Raw genomic sequence first — 20,603 nt, forward strand, 5'->3', positions numbered from 1 at the left:
ATGGTTCTGTTTCATTCTCTGTCTTCTGTCCTGCCATCTGTTACCTCAAAGGTTTAACTTATGCTATAAATTTTTGAGGGAGCAAGGATGCCTTTTTCTTATACATTTGTACAACACCAAACATGGCTGGTCCACATCCAAGCTTTTAGGTACTATGATAAAATAAATAATAAATCTTTCAAATTATATCTTTGTTTTATACTCCTGTGATCATCATGGGTGTGATGTCGTTTTATCAGCTGGAGAACCAAGACACAGATGGTCTCCGGTCAAAGTTATCAAGTATACCCTAATTGTGGCTGTGCTTATTTAAACCACCTAAGAGCTGGTATTTCATACTGGGACTTCATGTGTTCAAAGCCCAGTTCCAGTTGGTCTGCATTGCAGCTGTTGTGAATGCACAACCTGCTATGAATGGAGCCCAAGTGAGGCTGCATAACTTAAGTGTTGTTGAAAATGACACATAGACATTAAGTGGCCACCTGTGGAGTTTTCAGTTGCTTTCATGCTACTGCACTGGGATTCATGGCAGAACCCAGGGAGAGAATTCATTTTTCTGAGATGATGTTCACTTCCTGCAAGTGCTGCCTTTATCTTCCTGCAGTCTTCTGCTTGGGTCAGATAATCTAATTACTGTAACAGATCAGGGAATCCTGTTTCTGCTACAGTTTCCTTTCACTGTATATCCATTGTCAGGTGCACCAGCCCCAGCGCGGAAGTGAAAAAGGAAGTCCACACACTGACTGGAGAAAGAAATGTGGGGAACAAATTGCTCAAATAATGAAAAGCTGTAGCATGAAGTGTGAGAACAATTCAGGGCTGCTTCTCAGACAATAATGGCACATGATAGAACATGGTCCAGTATCAAAAATGTGTTTCCTCCACAATGAGACAGTTCAGCTTCATTGCTTTGTATATCACACTTTTGACTAAAGGTAGTTGAAGGTCCTCTATCCCCAGGGTGGGTATTTGCAAAGCAGAGATAAAACAGTGAGAAGCATTACAAAGGCAACAGTTATTGAAGAGTTACTTCCACTGTAATGAAATCAGAACATGCTATAAAATCCATGAGGCCCTGTGGTCTATCTCTACCAACATGATACTCTACAAAAGACAGGAACTGGTCCTCTTCTTGGTTTTGCTGGTTTGTGACCTTGGGCAAGCTGATTTGCTACTGTACTTGCTTTTATCTTCTCAAGTTTTGTCTGTGGTATCTGTAGAGATGATCAAAAATTCACACCCTGACCTGCTGTTAAACACATGCCCAACAGCCACTGCAGAAGGATCCTGGTGACACTGCACTGACATTCACCTGATACATTTCATTGAAAGAGCACAGTGGCAGAAGGACCGAAAGGAGCTGAACTCAACAGAAAAATCACTGAGCAAACACTGAGTACCCATAGCATGGTACAGAAAACAGACTGGTTTGTATGAAGTCTGTTGGATTATCTTACTGATGGATCTGATAATAAATCTCTTTGCAACACTACAGCTGTCCTTGTATACTGCTGTATACATGTTCTCGATGTTTTGAAAATTTTCAAAGCAGCCTTTTCCAACATTCTCAGTCCATATTATAATAGTCTTATCTCCTTGTACAAAATGGCTAGTGAATGATTTAATTTAAGCCAATCAAAGTCACCCTTCATTATGAGCAGCATGTCGCATGTGGCACTGCAGGATTTTAAAGCACTGACTGGGATTTCAGAGCTCAGTTTTCAGTTCTATCATGGATTTGTGCAACCATCTCTGTTCAGGTGGTGACTGGCTGCACCCCTGTCAAAAATGTGCCATGCAGCCCAGGTGGAGAATAGTCAGGCTGTCCTGGGCCTTGGGAGAGAGGCCTCTAGCCAGCCAAATCTGTCTCTTCAGAGACCTACCTCAGTAGGTTTGCCACTGGTTGAGCACATCAGGGTCCTACTGACTTGATAAACAGGACCTATGCCAGGACAATGATTCAGTGACAGGAACCTGTTCTGAGGGGTTTGCTCCTCTTGGACATTTATTGGCAGCATCCCTGCTCAGGATACCTGTGTGTGCAATCATGCACACTCCCATCTGCTGCTTTTTCATCAGCTAAGCAAACAAGGATCTCAGGGAATCAAGAGGCTAGATTGCTCTTTGTTGCTGTCTTTTGGAAGGCTCTGTTGCCCATTAAAATGCATGTGAGGTTTTTCTGTCACTTCACAGGCTTCTTGAATTAAACCCCTTCCAATGTCAGGATCTAAGCTGCAGGTTCAGGCTCTTACCTTTAAAATCTGTGCATTAAATGCCTTGTATCTTATCTGGTATAGCTGTTGAACTAATCAATAAACATTTTACTATTTACATTTATCCTTCCAAGCTGAGAGATCATGCGCCACTAGCATTGAAAAGGCTGAATTATTTTCCCTGTCATACTTCTGAATAAAACTGACAGCTAGGAGATGGAAGCGTTCAGCTCGTGTTTTAATTTGCTGCAGGAAAGATTTATCAGACAGAGGTGAAGTCTTTCACCCAGTTTTGTCCTATTGGGGTCTCTCTGTACAAGCTGTGGAGGGAAGGGGAGGGTCCTAAGCACTGATATTTTCAGGTATCTCTTATTCTCCCAGTTACAGCCGGTGGGATTTTAGGGTAACTCATGGCTCGGTGCTGCAGCCTGAGCAGAGGTGTTGCAGGGCTGGTCAGGGATTGCTGCAGAGCAGGTCTCGGGGCAGGGGGAGGCCGAGCGCCTCGAGGTACCACATCCACTCTCAAGGAGCAGTCAGGGAGCAGAGGATCCCTCAGGATGCTGCCGGCTGTGGCCCGAGCGGCTCCGCCGGCTCCAGGAGCTGCTCAGAGGGACCACGTCCAGGGGAAGGGCAGGGTGGGCCGGGGGCTGACAGAGCCGGGGGCCGGCAGGGCTGAGCCGGGTCCGGCCCAGGGCTGTGCTCCACGCAGGGAGCCGGCGGTCCGCGAGCCTGGGGGCAGGGCGGCTGTCTATTTTTAGTGAGGGTTTTATAGAGTGGATCCCTGCGGTCTGGCTCCACACTGAAATATTGTCCTAGTCTCAATGACATAAACACAGGGCCAGCCTGTGATCCTGGCGCCAGCTTCAGCTTAGGGAATGTGAATGAAAGTACCAGTGGGGTCCAGGCAAGAAGGAGAAGAAAAAAATCCCGACTGTAATTACAAATAAATCCCAAACCCTTTCGCTCTCATGGCTCACTTAGTACAGCAAATAGCCTCTGATTCTCTACAAATAAGTCCCAGCTTAGTTACTGACAGATCTACCAAGAGGCAGTTAATGGAATAATGACTAAGGGAAGCTTAGGGTAATTTACAAACAGTTCCCGGTGTTGGAGGGTGATTGCCCCCACCTCGCCCCCCTCCCTGCTCCCTTCAGGTCCTGCAGCAGTAAGCACCAGGCAGGACCTAAGCCTAGGCACACCAGGGCCCTCTTCGGCTCATCAGGGAAGGCTGCTATTTATTTATTTATTTATTTATTTATTCAAGGGATCTCACACAAGAATGATGACAGGCAAACTCCACTATCTGTCTCCCTAGGGAGAGTAGTTTAGGTTATGGTCTGCAGAGCAAGGTTATTCCTACCTTCTTTTTTGATCAGAAAAGTGGGGAGATCTTAAGTGAAAGCGGCATAAAAAGCCATCCCTGCCATGAGACGCTTTAAATGCAGCATTCTTCCTTTTGCTTCTTTTTCTGCTACAAAGGCATCTCTCTTCTTTGAATCCCTTATCTCAGCCTGTTTCAAAACCTCGTATTTGAGTTGAAACGCTCATTTTGCTGACCAAAGTTAGCCTTCATGTTCAAAGTAGAGAGAACTCTTGTGGCACTTCCAGACTGGTCAGTGCAATGCTCTTTTTTGTTTGATTTTGATCTTTTTGTCAATCAGAACAGGATCATGTGTCTTTGGAACACTACTCTGTCAAGAATGGGAGAAATGGGAAGGCTGTTCCTGCATGGGAGCAGTTGCACATGCATAGACACACACGTAAAGAGAACAAATAGTCAAAATATATGCCATTGTGTCTGGCATGTTATTGAACTGCTGATGTGTTTATTATGAGAACAAGTACTTCAGAGAGTGATGTGGCTTCAGGACACATGCTAGGCAGCAAAGATACTCAGCTGAAGTGTTATTATTTCAGTGTTGCTTGAAAGAAAATCATCCTGACCAATGTCTATGTGGGAAAGCCTAGCTGGTTGTTAGTCCTGTGATGGGTTGTTTTTTCTTCCTGTAGCATCCTAGTCTTTCCAAGTTTCTGTGTTCAAAAGAGGAGGATAACAGTCACTTGTTAATATTTTCTATTTGAAAGAAAAACACAAAGTGTTTATTCACGCTTATCAGAGGAACTTGATTGTACATAAGCAAAGCTGTGCTGTGAGCAAAGCAGTAATTTGTGACTTCTCTGTGTGCTGTGGGGTTTTTTGTGTCATATTCCTGCTGTATCCTCCTATACCCCATGTCAATTCTTTTTTAGAGACTGTGGTGTTGTGGGATGTTGCTCAATACCCAAAAGCTTTTAACTCTATTGTGTAATTGATGTTTTGTGTAAACTGCAATGAAGGAAGGATATTTTTAAAAAAGGGGTGTGGGGGGAACAATATATTTAATGAGGATGAGTAAACACATCCAAGATGTAACTGTAGATATAAGAAAAATAAAAGCAGCTGGGGGGCTTCTGAGACATTGTTTGTCTTGAAAGTGATGAGAAGAGGCACCATCAAAAGACTTGTTTTACTACAGTCATGCTTCATTATGGGCAAGGAGAGTGTGGGGAAGGGGAGGGGTGGGGGTTCCCTACGTGACCAGGTTGCCAGAAGAGAGAACCTAACTCGTTTGCATGGCCTAATTAATCCCTGAACCCAGTCAAAGCCTGAGTCAGAGGGAGAGAGCAAATGTCAGATCTGTGTCTGGGAAGCCTAGATTCATTATTTTACTCGCCTGGGTCCCTTTGCCTTCAGACGCAAAGACTTGAAACTCCCAAGCCAAAAAAACACATCCCAGAGATTCCTACTGAACATGAGCAGGTTTGGAATCAGTCTCCTTTGTGTCTGTTTCTGTAACTGAATTAATCCCATACCCCCATGAGTGTGCCTGTTTCATCATTTGTGAGAGAAAGGGGAAATCATTCCGTGTGCCACTAAAGGTACAAGTTTCTTTGAAAAGTATCCTATTGAACATAGAGCTTTTCACAGCCAGCCCAGCCACTGTGAGTTTGTATCTTGGGACATTTTGTAGTGGCTGCAGAGATAATGCTATGCACACAACTCTGGCTGATCATTGTCATCTACTTCTTTTTGAAGAGATCAGATTCCCTGAAGGGATAAAGCGTAAGAAGCTGGAAAGGAGTGATAATACAAAATGCTCGGGAATGACATGCAGTTTAATCTTTTTCTAGTTACTAAAGCTCCTTCATCCTTGTGCATTTTCTAGCCGGAGCAAATTTAAAGAATTTCTCATAAGGCAGTGGTTCTGAATTTGTGGGACCTTCTGCTGCTGCACTAATTCTCAAGGGAAAGCCCTAGTCAGGAGTTGTTTTATGTAACAGGCTAAATTCTGCTCTTTTATTACACTGTAGCCAAGATACTTTTTGTGAGCAGAAAGTGCAGCCATTCTACATGTAGTCCAGGATTTCTGAGTCGGATACATTTGGGATCCTGTTTCCCCAGCTCTCTGATCAGGATTAGACCCTGCCCCTTGGACTTTGTACTTCCACAAAACCCCTAAGTCTCTTGGAACATTTTACACCAGAATCTGAGGCGACATTTACTGAATGCAGGGGACCTGGGGGCTCAGGACTGAGTTGATAGAAGTACTTTTAAAGCAAGTTTCAGTTTTCCTTCATTCATAACCAACAGGCTAAATATGATGTAATCGGATTTATTTTTTCCTCTTCACCCCCACTGGAGCCAGGAAAATGAAGTAGTTGAGAGAAAAGGGGTTGTCATTTTCAGTCAAGCAGTCATTCATCACGTAGCATTAGACAATTAGCAATAAAACATTTGAAGGGCTCCATTGGTGCTAAAAGGGCAAGAGGGTCTTTTTAAATATCAGAGGTGAGAAATGTTATGTATCAGGGTTATTCAGTAGCTGGCATCAATGAATCACTCCCATGCACACAGGGCTTGATTGAGGGGAGGGTTGCTGTATTTTTCGCTTCATTGAATCTTTGTCCCTCAGTTGTCTTTAGTATTCTATAAAAAAAATTAGTAAAAACCTGGCTTATTTCAATAAATGTTTATCTTAATGACCGTCTGGCTAAAAAGAATAAATACATTCCTACTTGCCGTGTGTGTATATATGTAATATATGCTGCCACAGGGAGTTTGTTTGGATAAACAATGTCACCTGTGTGGAAATTCAGATTCCCATCAGGAGCCATTCCTTGTAAATATAAGTGTCATTTTTTAATATAAAAATTACCTTGGTTTCTGTTTCATCGTTTCCAATTCTCCCACTGGCCTCCCTCTCAGTAATGAATTGGTCTGCACACTGTGAGACGCTGGTCTCTTCTCTTGACTGCTGAGATGTTAGGATTTGGCACAGAAAGTAGGATCTTTAGGTGAGGTAGAGGAGGGGGAGGATTTAGAAGAACTTTGGGTTTCCTCTGTTGCAAGCCTTTTGCACAAATAAATAAAACTTAATTCCTCCAAGTGGAGTTGTAGCCAAGAAAACTCTGTTCTGAGAGATTCAGATTTACGGCAGAAGACACTGCTGAGAGAAAAAGCAAGAAACAGAGACAGTGGAGTTCCACCTCCCATGATATATAGAGCCAAGGGAGGTATAAATACCCGTCACTTCCCGGACCCTCTTTTAAAAAAAAGACAAACACCCAGGATCCTGTCTCTGGCTGGCTTGCAGCAAGGCGCCCTCATAAAAGCTAAGATAAACAGTTTATCAGCAGATGAATGCACAAGCTCTGGTCTAAAGACAAAGGTCTATACCTCAGGAAAAATGCAGAAGCAAGTGGGTTGAGAATCAAGGAGGCACAGTACACAAGGATGTAATGAGAAAAAACCAGCAATTTTTAGGGACTTTTTTTTTAAGGCGATGGATACATCTATGTATAGCTGTACTTAAAAGACTAAGAAATAACTTTTTTTATTTGTGGGGTCTCCTTTTTTGTTGTTGTTTTTATCTTCATTGCTTTAATGCATTAGCCATCTTAGGATTTACTCCACTATAAAACATTCATCCCAGAGCTTGTTTTCAAAATATATTATTTATATATTATTTATCACTGCAGATACAGGTTCTTGGCCAAATATATCCTTCCCTGTCTCCATTCTGTTGGGATTTCAAGGTAGAACTTTGCTCTCTCAAAATATGTTTTACCTTCCAAAGTTTTTGATTCAAAACTATTTTCCTTCAGAGCAGCTGATCACCTGCTAACGTCATCATCCTTAGGACAGTCCTTATTCTGTGTATCAGGAAAGGGGCAGGGAAATGGATGAGGTACCTTGAGACAGAGACATTTCAAAGATCTCCCTGAATCTTTCCATACTAAAGAATGTAGTTTCAAAGTAGTAGAATGGTGATTTTCTACCAGTGGTACATGGATTCCTGGGAAGGTCATACATGGCCCTTGATAGCTCATAATGTAGATTTGTCATCTGATATATTTGGACTATGTAAAATGGCTGCAAGCTGTGCATCTCCTTTAGAATTTCTTTAGGGATTCACAGTTTTAAAAAAAGAATAGAAAAGGAGTTCCTTACAAAATTTATACAGGTGTATAAAGGAGGAGGACATTGGTCTAGCAGCTTGCTAGGACGTAAGACTAAAATTGAAGTGATTTTAATTCAGTTGTCTGCTCTTTCAAACACAGGTTTCCTCTACAATTTTAGTAAAACAGGAGACTCTTCCCTCTGCATTGTTACATTGATACTGGTAGCATCGAATCAAACTCTCCAACACCTCCATGAAAGAGAAAAGGATTAGCATTCCTGCTCTACAGATAAGGAAAGGCCGAGCTATGAAATGTCCTGCCCAAAGCCATATGAGAAATTCGCATGACAGTTGAGCAGAGGACTCATTTGGTTATGTTGCTGGTTTTCCCTTCCTTTCCTTAGCAGTCATTTAATGCCACTGAATTTTTTAAAACTATAAGCAAAAGGCAATGAGAGCATGATTTAAATAATCTTTAAGCGTAAGGGAAGCAAGAATAGTTGTATGGAAGCCTCCACTCCTAAGGAAGGCACAGCTTTCCCAAGCACACCTGGCTTAGTTCTTCCTCATCCCAGTTCTGTAGTGTTTTATTACTTTCTTTGAGATTCCCTCCGTGTTTTAGAGTGGTGCATGCATCATGCCTGAGATCATTGCTTGCAGACCAGGCTAATTTGACACCATGGGCTGAATTCAGAGGGATGTCCCTGAGCCCTGGGTTGGGTGAAGTAGGTCAGGCCATTTTCTGTTAGTAGATTTAACAGGAAACTGATCTATTCTGAATTGTTTCTGTCCATCCTTGCTGCTGTGGACTGAAGTCAGCTGCTTACATTATATGTTTTCAGAGGTGTGCCTCCAGAGCCGTGCAGGCTGCATTCCTCTTCTCTCCTCATCAGCAGTGTGACCCCAAAAAAGTGGCATCTTACTCTTGCCCACATTGGCTTCCTGTGTGCCTTGAAAGTTGTATTTGCTTTGTCTACTGAAAAAACACATTTTTACTACTGACAGCACTTCAGAACCAAGACAACTGAGGCAAAGGGAGTTGTTCTACTCTGCTTCATGCACCACTCCCAGCAGAACGACCAGCTAAGACCTCTATGAGCTGCTGGCCTCTCTCCCTATCCCAGGAAGGGCTGGCATCATACACAGACCCTGGATCACGCCCTTTACCTCCAGGTTTCATTTACTGCTGTTTTCAGCAAGCCTTGGAATACACCCGTTTCTTTTCCTTCTGACTTAGAGGCCTCTGGCAGAGTTACTGGTAGCTCTTCCCCAGTCCTGCTGTCAGCCATTCCACCAAGAAATTCTTCAGCCACAAGTGACTTCTGTCACTTCTACATCCATCGAGCTTTCATGGCCTCTCCAGGAGCCCAGTGCACCTGGGGTGAGGCAGACACCCGCACTTGAGGAATTACTGAGCCCCAGCTTGCTCTGCTCAGAGCAGATCTGGGGCTTAACGAGGGACAGAGAGGCTTAAAGAGCCTCATTCCAGAAACATTTAGTCGTACAGGTAACTCAGTTGAGAAGGAAAAGGTTTTGTCTTCCAGTCCTTGCTTAGGGTCACAGTTTTGAATGTGGAATCTTAAACATCTGGCATGGAATAGATGGAACATAGGCCTTATCAGCTTTGCTTTTTAGATTTAAGAGACGGGTAGTTAAAGAATTGGTTTCAAATACCAGCTGGGTAAAACTGAATTTATTATTAAAAAATAAGTACAAGCCATTAGATGTAACTTCTGAATTTTTGGTTCTGTTCTGTTTCTGAGGTGTGGCTTCTCACATCCAGGGACAACTTTTGTACCAAATTTCAGCAATGGAAGTTTATCACGTTCTGGGTGAAGGTAGACACCTCAACTTGCAGATGGAAAAAAAATTGTAATAAAACTCCAGCAGATCTTTGACTGACATTGTAGCAGCAAGTGTCACTGTGAGGCTCTTCCACAGTGTTGACCTTAGGTCATTTTGCCATCTTTTTCATGTAATTTTTTTCAGTTATCTGTTATTTATAAAATGTCCTACATGTTCTGGAATAAAGCAAAGTTAAGAGTTCTTTTAAATTGAAAATTGGGAGTGAAAATAGTTGAAAAAATGTAATTTTTATAAAAAAACACCCAATCTTGCTAATATGATCTATGTCTTACTTTCATAACGAACCTAAATTTGAAGGTTAAGATTTAAACAAATGCATAAATAATTTAGGTGAAATGGCTTAGCTTCAGTCCCATTAAACTTAGGCTCCTAAGTGCCTAAATAGCCTGCAGGAATGGGATTCAAGCACATCAGGAAATTTTATTCAAACCATAATAGACCCTTACAGCCGTGCTGCCTGCCACACCATGTAAGTGCTCTTTGCGAGACAGCAATTCTGCCATGGAAGTGGCATTTAGTATCAAATTGTTTTATGTATTTGCCATTTAGGCACTTTCCATCTTTCCTGTATGGATTGAGGGTGTAACGGGAAATTGCGTTTCTGACTGAGAAGTCTTAGCGAACTCCATAGAAAATCGCCAAGCAAGTGCTTCGGGGGGCAGCGGGGCCGGGCAGTCTCCCGGACCACCCGCCATGAGAGCCGAGCTCCCGGGCTCCTCTCGGGGGACCGCAGGTCTGTACGCGGGGTCCCACCCGGCCGTAGGCCCCGAGGTGCGCGCGGAGTCCGCGGGAGCCACCTCCTTCCATCCGTAGCACCCCAGGGCTCTGCCCGCCGCTGCCGCTGCCCGCGCTCGCCCGCGCGGCGCGGGAGGCTCTTCCCGAGTTTCTCCGGCGCCGAGGGCATCCCGCCGCTCCGCGCTGTCCCGGTGCCCCCCGCCCGCCCGCGGGCAGTCCCCGGCCCGGCGCGGCGCCACCAGCAGAGGGCTCGCTCCGCCCGGGAAGGCGCCCGGCGGCGCCGGGGCCGCGGGCAAAGAGTCCGCAGCGGCCCCGCGGGCGGGCAACGCGCGCCGCGCCCATGTGCGCGCCTGGGCAGGCGGCCCCCGGCGGCCGCGCAGCGCAGGCCGGGGCGGGACGGCGCGGGCAGCCCGCGGAGCGCCGGGAAAGCCGCCACCCTCCGCAGGCGGCCGGGCCGCGCTCCTACGCCGGGCGGGCGGGAGAGGCCGCGCTCCGCGCCCACGGGAAGAGCGGCGGGGCGAGGCCGAGCCCGGAGCCGGCGGCGGCGGCCCGAGGAACGGGCGCCCGACCGGGCGAAGCTGCCAACGGCTGCCCCGGGCAGGGCAGCATCTCCCGGGGCGCGGCGGCTCGCGTGAGCGGCGGTGTGCGGAGGGCGGGGGGAGGCGGCGGCTCCCGCCTCAGCCTTCCCCAGCAGAGGGTGCCTGCCGGTGGGAAGGGGGAAGCCGCGCTCTCCTGGACTTTTGTGGGAGTGGGGGTTGTGTTGTGTGTGTGGGGTTTTTTTAAGGGGGGTGGGGTGGGTTAGGAGAGAGTCTGTGGTTTCCATGGAGATGAAGCTGAAAGTGCAGGAAATTTAAAGGCTTTGGGTCCTTGCAAAGCAGACAAACTGGTGCCAACGTGCGTGGCTGCTGTTGCTGCTGAGGAGGCTGCTTTGCAAACGGCGGAGAGAAGCGGGGAGGAAGAATCGGCAGCAACTTCTTCCACACGCACGGGCAGACAACGAGGAGCAGCAGCAGCAGCAAGCAGAACTCGCAACAAAAAGAGGCATCTCCCGTTCCCGGGAAGGGCGAGAAAAAGCAACAGCAGCAGAATTTTGGAGCGGCTCCACCAGGAGAAATTTTATAGAGAAGCCTGCAAGACAGCGTGTTTGCAGGGGGCTTGTTCTCCGGGCTTATCAGGGGGCTGTCTTTGCTGGTGGTGCGGCGAGTGGAGGTGATCCCCCTCAAAGACGAGCTATTTTGGATATCCCCGTACAAGTTTTCTGATGTATTTGCTTGCACCTTCTTCCCCTGCTGTTTGGTGAATCCAGCCCCCCTTTCCCCCCCCTCCCCCCCCCCACCGGTCTCCCAAGGATGGATCATTCCCAGTGCCTTGTGACTATATACGCCTTGGTGGTTCTGCTGGGTCTCCGGCTAGAGCAGGGCGCCTGCCAGCACTATCTGCACATCCGACCGGCTCCCAGCGACAACTTGCCCTTGGTGGATCTAATCGAGCACCCGGACCCTATCTTTGACCCCAAAGAGAAGGATCTTAACGAGACCTTGCTAAGGAACCTCATGGGCGGACACTTCGACGCCAACTTCATGGCTGTTTCCCTGCCCGAGGACCGGCTCGGAGTGGACGATCTAGCTGAGCTGGACTTGCTGCTCAGGCAGAGACCCTCGGGAGCGATGCCCAGCGAAATCAAAGGGTTGGAGTTCTACGACGGGCTGCAGCCGGGCAAGAAGCATAGGCTAAGCAAGAAGCTGCGCAGGAAGCTGCAGATGTGGCTTTGGTCCCAGACCTTCTGCCCGGTTCTATACACGTGGAACGATCTCGGCAGCCGCTTTTGGCCCCGGTATGTCAAAGTGGGCAGCTGCTACAGTAAAAGGTCTTGTTCAGTCCCCGAAGGCATGGTTTGCAAACCTGCCAAGTCCGTGCATTTAACGATCCTGAGGTGGAGGTGCCAGCGCCGGGGCGGGCAGAGATGCACATGGATACCCATCCAGTACCCCATCATTTCGGAGTGTAAATGCTCCTGCTAGGGCTGGCACTTCCCTTCGCGCCCCTTCTCCAGCGGACTCACGTGGACCTTTGCTGCAACAGAAATAAAAGACATTTGCTTTCTGGTTAACGTTGTAATGCACTGTAACGTGTAGGAGAATGTATATTGTGTGTATATATGGCACCGGTTTAATACACTATTAAAAGGTCAGTATTATACGTGAAATAATCAGCGTCTACTGTATTTTCAAGACTATTACCCTGATCGTTGCTAATGTATCTTTTTTTTTTTTTTTTTTTTTTTTTTTTTTTGGTATTTATATTCCAGAGAGAAGTTGCTTCGCTTTGGCGAAGTAGGTTTTTCTGTTGGGTGGGCTTTTTTTAATAAAAGGTTTAAAAAATACAAACCAAACTTTTTGATAAGAAAACGTTTAAAGGTATTTTCCATTATTCGGAAAGCGTGTGTGTGAGGGTTGTTTTTTTTTTTCCTTACGGACTTTAGATTTAAAATAAAAATGAATAAACGCCTAGAGCACAATGTTATTGTAAATAGAGAGAACAGTTTGAATGACTTAATCCTATGTAAATGAAGAGTATCTGCTATTTATTCTTTATATCCTTGTAGTAAAAAGTGCAGTGCAGAATTAAAGTCAACCACTAAAACACGAGCCGTTTGGATTCTGTTTGCTTTTTGGTTTGGCCGCCGTCGGGGGGGCTTTCTTCTGTCTCCTCCTCGTTCTCCACGCTCAGCAGGACGTTTCGTGGTGGCAGGGGGAGGTGGGAACCTGCTCACGACTCTGTTAGAGGGGCTCTGCGGCACCTACACCGTCGTAGTGCCGCGGGCTCCGGCCCCGCAGGATGGAGGGCGGCCGGCGGGGGTTCCCTCCGCTCCGCGCTGCGCTGTTCCTCGCGGAGCCGCGACCGCGCAGCCCCGGTGAGCTCGGTGGCAGCTGCTTGGGGATTTTTCTTTTAACCGCTTGACATTTCATTTACAACGGGACACGTGTCTTTCACACCTACCATTGTGGTGGGACACTGCTGAAACTTGACCCCTGGGCTTTGAGGGGTTTCAGCGCAGGCACGTTATTAGCCTGATCCTGTGACAGCCCCGCACACCGCCGGGCCCGACCCGGTTAACTCTTTGGGCTCCCGCCCGCCCCGGGCCATCGCCACCCTGACGGGCTGCCCGGGGCAGCGGGGCTCGGAGACTGAACCCCCTCCCCCGAGCCTGCTCTCTCCAGGCAGCCCGGGGAGGACCATGCCCTGCAGCCGGGGAACGCCGAGCTCTGCAGCCGGGGGCGCACCGGGCTGTGCCGCCCGTGCTGCCGCGAGCTGCCCGAGCCCCGCCGCCGCCCGCTCCTAGCCCGCCCCCCGGGGCCGTCCCCGCCCGCCCCCCGCTCTCCGCTCTCTTCTCCCCTGTCCCTGCTCCCCGCGGTGCTGCGGAACGACCCGGCCCGGCCCGCGGGGCTACGCAACTGTCCCGCGGCTCCGTCGGGACCCGGCCCAATTAGCGACGTGTTTGACTTTTACGTGCCGGGAGAGCCGACGGTTCGTATCTCATAGATACCAACTGCGAAAACAAACCCTCCACGTGTTCTTCAAAGGGTCCCTGACAGTGCAGGAAGCCTTCTCCTTATTTATCTCGGGTGTCAAAAAATTCTTTTTTTAAATGTCTCCTCCAAAACTCGGAGGGAATCTATGCTAATCATTTTAAACCCGTGGGTCTTTCATTGAGACAAGCCAGCCCTGCTTTCTCTAACGCTTAGTTTGGTATCTCCGAATGCATATTCATTCCCTCGCTCAGTGTCTCAGTGCGTTTTACCGCCCGTCTCTTTGCTCTACTTTCAATAGTTTTGGGAGGGGGGGAGAAAATCAGATCTTGGGACATTTAGGGTATTCATTAACCTAGTGAAGAGGAACAGAGGCATTATTACTCACATAGAAGGCACCCTGCCCCCATGTCTATCTAAGGGTTCATTGTAAAAGGATTAAAAGTTAAAGACCTTCATCTTATGATTCTTTCATTTAATCTTCGTGGCGCCTGAAAGACATGCTGGATGGATGATCACATTTAAAATATTCCTAATGTCGGCTACCTTAGGACTCCAGGCAGGGCAAACAAACGTAATTTATTTCCAGAAGAAAGGGTATATTGAGATGTTTAAGTTTATGAACCACCATTACCATGTATATTTGTTAGGTTCTGACAAATACCCAAATAACATTAAAATCAGCTATTCATCACATATGAATTTATGCAAAACCTTGTATGCCTGGGGCCAATATTTTTTTAGACAGAGTTTCACTTGCAAAAAAAAAAGTTTATTTAAAAAAAAAAAGCAAGAGTTTTTCATGACTGGTAAACACGAGAATTATGTGAACAGAAACTATTTCATGCTGGGATGGCAGCCAGGGACTCGGGAATGTCAACAAAAGTTCTCCGAAGGTTGAAAATGTCACTGGATTACAATACAAGGTCCTTTGCCCCATTAGCAAACTTTACTAAAGTAATATTCCCACTACTTAGTGAGGGGGGCTCACTCAGTGATTTATCTGTCTGTGATCCCAGCAATGGGGCAAACAGAGACTTCATCTGGAAACCACCTCTGACTGCTGGCTTCAAGGTTTAAAAATTTTTATGTGTGCTGAGTGTGTATTGGTGATGGTTATGTGAGTATAAAAGAAGTGTGCTGTTAATGTAGTCTAAATATCCGTCACCATATCCATCGTAATTTTAATCAAAGGGTTATTGTCATCAGAGAGACATGTGTACATACATGTTTTCTCAACCAATAACACCCTGTTAATAAATTTACAAGAATATTTTGGGTTTTAAAAAATCAAATTTCACCATCCATAAGGACCATGATTTTTTTTTAAACAAATAGCTAAGTTTTCGGAGCAAAAACAAACTAGTAGTTTTCACTGTTGTTTCTGGTCAGGTCCACTTTCTGGTCCTCCTGCCCTAGTGTTGAAATGTTTGGCTTGTAGTGGAAGTGTTTCAAGCCAAACAAATATCTTTCTGATGAATGTTTCTATGCAAATCTATTTAATATTAGATTTTGTAATACGTTTTTATAGCAAAATTGAATTATAGCTCTCTTAAATAGAAATCAATTCATAACACAGCCAGTTTTCCTTTGCTGATCTTTGTAGTGGCATCATAAGACTGCACAAAGACCACTGTGGGGAAGAAATAAGGGAAAAGTTTAAAGTTTGCTTTTAGTTACTCTGCAGTTTCTTCTTTTGCAATTTTAGTGTCTTAAAGCATCATAATATGGGAATTTCTATTCATTTCTGTGTCTGCCATAGGCTCAGCTGAGTCATCTAACCTGTGTGTTGCAGTTCCTTGTGAGGAGCACAGAACTTCATCTTCTTTGTCACTGTAGTCAGTCTTTATCAGAATAATTTTTTCTCTCACACCACGTGTTTATTCAAAATCTAGTGAAGTTAAGGCCCAGTGTTAAAGGAAGGTTCCTCAATGATATTGCATTTAGCATCCAACCCATTGTTTTTGTCAGTGTAGAGCAGTATCCTATGTATTATTCTCAAATGCTTTATACTTCTGATTATCAGGAAAAATACGTGGCTTTTAACCAAAGTTGTGATGATGGAGGCTAATTTGAAAGTGCTAAGAGGAACACAGTCAATAAAAGCAGAAAAAAGTAAACTAGAGTAACTTGTCCAAACGTTTGTAATAAGCCAAAATTCATTCAAAATTAGTTCAGATAGTGTGAAGAAAATGAACCAGCTAGGAAACATTACACCTTAAAATGTTGTGTTGTCACATATGTACTTAATTGAAAAATATATTTGATTCCTTTTATCATTTTCAAAATACCACCACAAAGATGAGTTCTTGAGATTGCATGAGGGCACGATGGAGTCATTACCAAAATAACCACAGCTAGAAATTAGAGTGGTAGTATTTGGATAAATACTGGACAAGTTTTTCCTCTTCCATAGTTTTAATAGAGAAATAATTTAGTAACATCAACACCTTGAAAAAAATTCCCAGCAGTTCACCTCACTGTGCTGTGTTATATAAATGTAATCTGCACCACATTGGCTGGATCTTGGACACATTAAAGAGAAGATATTCCAGCTCGGAGATTTGCCAGGAATCTTCACTGAAAGTTGAAATAAATATAATGACATCATCATATAATACAACATCATAGCTTTCAAGGTGAGCCAAACCCAACGGTATGCTGGCAGGGGGAAGTTGCCACCTGGTAGATCCATGCTAGGAATAGATACAATACTCTCATCCAGCAGGAAGGAGAACAGCCACACTTCCTGGAGTGCCCACAAGGATCCTGCAGTCTCTCTGTGCCTGCAGGTCCTGTGGGAGCCCTGCTGCACGTGGGAGCTGCAGAATCTGTGTCAATGCTCTCTTTTGAGAGAGCAGCTCCAGGAAATTTGAAGAGACCCTTTCATTCCCTCTTCCCTGCTCCCAGACCAAGCAAGAAGCTCTAGTGGTTAAAAGGAAGGGAATTCACTTGAAACAACTGTTGGAATGGTTCAGACGGGAACAGAAATATTCAGCAATCAACATTAAAGACTCTAAATCCTTGGAGGTGTTATTGCAGGATCAGCAGCTTACAGCCCTCTTCGTGAAGCCTGGGTACCAGTGTATTACTGCTAAGTCCCCTGCAGCTTGTGGGGAAAGCAGCTGCTCTGTGTGATGTGCTTTTGAAGAGTCTGGAAGAAAAGCTACTGCAGAGAAACCTGCATCGATGTAACATCACAGGGAGTCACTTTTCCCTGCTGAACTGTGGGACAGGAGTGCAGAAATGCCACAATTTAGCGTCTGATTCTTCTGGTGGATGGCTTAGATGGAAACCAGCTCTGGGAGCTCACTGGTTGTAGTTCTGCCCTCTCCAGGGGTATATTCATGCTGCCATCGAGCATCGTTCTGAGTCAGCACTCAAGGCCAGACCAGCATGTATGTGCACTGAGTCCCTGTCAGCCTGTGGATGTCCTGGAAAGCTTTGGAGCCATCCCTTTGGGCTGGCTCTGTGGGCTCTGTGGGTGCTCCTGAGAGCTACCACCCAGCTGAAGGCAGCAGCGCCAACTGAAGGCACACAGATGCTGGCACTGACTAGTCTGGAGTCTGCTCTTCACCTAAGATAGACCCTGCCCAGCACTCAGGTCTCTCCTGTGGAGAATCCCAGAGTAGTCACTGCATCAGATAATCGTAGCAGAGTTTGAAAATAGGTTTCACACTCCCTCCTTGTTTTTTTTCCCTCATGAGAGGGGGAGTGGCAAGGCTCCCATCACAAAGAACGTTACTCAGAACCAGAACAGATCTTAAGGCACAACACTAAAAACCTGTATGCAATGGAGGAGGACTGGGTGGCTCGAGGGATTGGTAATGGTATAAAGAGCTTTTCACCATTAGGCTTCTGGCTCTGATCCAGAGGTAGTAACTGAAAGCCACAGTCATCTGATGCCTGCAGAGTGGGCTCTGTAGAATGAGTTGTTGGTCTCTGCATAGATCCTACCAAGCAGGATCCAGATCACAAAGCCACCACCAGAACTGTCATGCTTGCAGGGCTTCTCAATCCAAAGTGCAGAATGAAACAGGAATGAGGATGTTTGATCTGTGTTTGTGGTTAGTAGCTTAGCAGTTTGTGATTGTGAAAAGTATATTGTTGTTGGGTATTTTTTGTTGTGTAGGGGAGGGACTAATACAGGAGAAAATAACCAGTATAACCCCTTGTATTGACACAACCCTAATAGTATTTTCCTTCTGCCATAATAATATCTTTATTTTTGGCCTACACCTGGCAGCTTACCACCTGGCTTGGCTGCAAAACTGTGGTCCAGAGGAAGATGCAGCAAACAGAAGGGCCAGCCACTGCTGCATTAATTGAAGTGCCTCCTGCACTGAGTGGTGCAAGTAACTTCATAATAAGTGCATCTTACACCTACCAGTGCAAATACCTAATTTACAGCAGTACAAGTTTCCAGGGCTCAGTTAGAGGTTCCCCTTCCATAGGATTCCCAATCACACAGCTCTGAGCACACATTTCTCTGAACAAATTCAGAATATCCTTGCCAGGCTGCTGTGTTGTACCTGTGCAATAAAAAAATCCAGCACCTTTCTCAGCAATAAATAAGCTGAGTTTAACTTGAAGTATTAGGAAAAATACGTACATAAAACTAATACATATTTATATAAGGGCCAGTGTAAACATCACTCCTCTGTTTTAAAATTAACCTTCTGGTATTCCAAGCACTTCATAATATTGTCTGGGAGTGAAAAATGGACGGAAAATAATTTTCCCTCACTCCCTCTCCTAGTTTGCTTTGGACATTTAGACCTGGCATATCTAGCCAGGTTTATTTTGCCTTTTGTGTGGCTTTGTTCCTCCAAGGGCATTTCATTGCTTTCACACAGCAACAGAATGTTGAGTAATATTGCACAGATATTATTGTAAACATGCATAAATTAGTATGGAGATTTTAGAACCCAGTGAGACGAGCTGAAATATTATCTTTTAAAATCAAGTGGACTTCCAAATTCATAATGTCCTTTTGGAATAAGTGGATAAAATTTTGTTTTGTAGGTAATAGTTACACAATAAATGAGGTCATTGACCTTAACCTTGAAGCTGTTGTAATAACCCTCAGTTAGAACCAATGCCTAAATTAAGTCTCAGTGGTGGCCTTAGAAATACCCAGGTATCTCTCCTCTCTCTCATTGTATCTGCTCCTGGCTGCATGAGGGTGTTAAGAGCCCCTTCTCACCCAGCACTTCACTGGGTCTGTGGTGGGTTGATACTGGCAGACTCCAGTTGCCCACCAAAGCTGTTCTATCACTTCTCAGCTGGATGGGGGGAGGAAATACAACAAGAGGTTCTTGGGTCAAAATAAAGGCAGGGAGAAATCACTCACCAATTACCATAACAGGCAAAACAGACTGAGCTTGGGGGAATTTATTTATAACCAATCAAATCAGGGTACTGAGAAGTAAAACCAAATCTTAAAACACCTCCCCTCCACCCCTCCCTTCTTTCCAGGCTTAAATGCTCTCCTGATTTTCTCTGCTTCCTCCCCACCAGCAGCACAGGGGGTCAGAAATGGGGGCTGGGGTCAGTTCATCACACGTCATCTCTGCTGTTCCTCCTCCTGAGGGAGAGAATTCCTCACACTCCTCCCTGCTCCAGTGTGGGCTCCTCTTTCCATGGGGCCGAAGGTCCTGCCAGCTCCAGCACGAGCTTCCCATAGGGACAGCCTTCCTCACCATGGTCTTCACCAGGGGCTGCAGGGGAATCCCTGCTCCTGGAGGTGCCTGGAGCACCTCCTCCCTCTCCTTCTGCGCTGACCTGGGTGTCTGCAGAGTTGTTTCTCTCCAATATTCTCACTCCTCTCTCTGGCTGAAGTAGCTGGATTTTTTGTTTCCATTTGTAAATACCAGAGGGTCTCCCATCACGGCTGATGGGCTCGGCCTTGGTCCACCTTGCAGCCGGCTGGAGTTGGCTCCGTGGGCTCTTCTCACTGAAGGCAACCCTGTAGCCCCACCCCCGCCCAAACGTGGCCACGCAAAGCCAGCACCGTTGTGTGTGTGCACAGTGGAGTTTCTAGTGAGCTGGGAAGTCTAATAAAGCTCCCTGAGCGCTACATGAAGAAGGCATTAAGGCTGGACCACCACTTAAGCTGTCTTCAAAAGTGCAGAGCATTCTGCTCTGAGCCCGCAAAACCTTAAACACAACTCAACCAAGGCTTCATGAGCACATCCTCAGAAGGACTGACTGCTCACCCCACGTGTCCGTAAGTTCTCTCTTGGACCAGCTGAAACCGACAGCACCCTGTACCGGAGTCCCGAGGGAACCGGGAGCAGCTTGGGTGTGCAGGGGAGGGCTGTTCTACCTAACCAGGAACAGCTGAGTGTTGTGGTTTGTATAAACTGTTTGCCATGTATGTGTGGCATGTGGCAGTAAATGAAACACTTACTTTAAAACTTATTGAAGTTCTTTCAGCAAAAAAATTAATGTGGGGTTGGCTTTTATGCGTTGTTTCAAATGAAGCAGAGATTTATACACCTTATTATCCTAATTTTTTTCCAGACACTGCCCTGAAAATCTCTCATATCTTATGGGAAATCAAATATCAGAGATCACTTTTAATTTCCCATCTATGGTACGAACAAAAAAATGAGAAAGTCTAATGAAGTGGCATGTAGTCAAATGTTCAGACTGTAATCATCCGCAAAATATTTAAAGCGATCTGAATGAAATTTTTCAGACAGCCAGACTAGGTTCCTCTTACTCCTAAGCTTCTGAGAGATGCCAACAGACTTTAAGGTTAACATTTTCAGTCCTGGGTGCCTGAGATTAGGCATCTTGTTCAGTAAGAAGAC

General features: G+C 45.8%; 1 protein-coding gene across 1 annotated transcript; it reads left to right on the forward strand.

Annotated features, from left to right (window-relative positions):
- Window positions 1-11,604: 11,604 nt before the first annotated feature.
- On the forward strand, window positions 11,605-12,276 carry NOG (noggin; the record flags this gene model as incomplete). Its single annotated transcript, XM_082294186.1, has 1 exon — window positions 11,605-12,276. One exon carries the CDS (start codon window positions 11,605-11,607, stop codon window positions 12,274-12,276), a length of 672 nt encoding a protein of 223 aa, XP_082150312.1.
- Window positions 12,277-20,603: the final 8,327 nt, after the last annotated feature.

This window comes from Coloeus monedula (genome assembly GCF_965178545.1).
Source record: "Coloeus monedula genome assembly, chromosome: 19".
NCBI classification, from domain to species: Eukaryota; Metazoa; Chordata; class Aves; order Passeriformes; family Corvidae; genus Coloeus; species Coloeus monedula.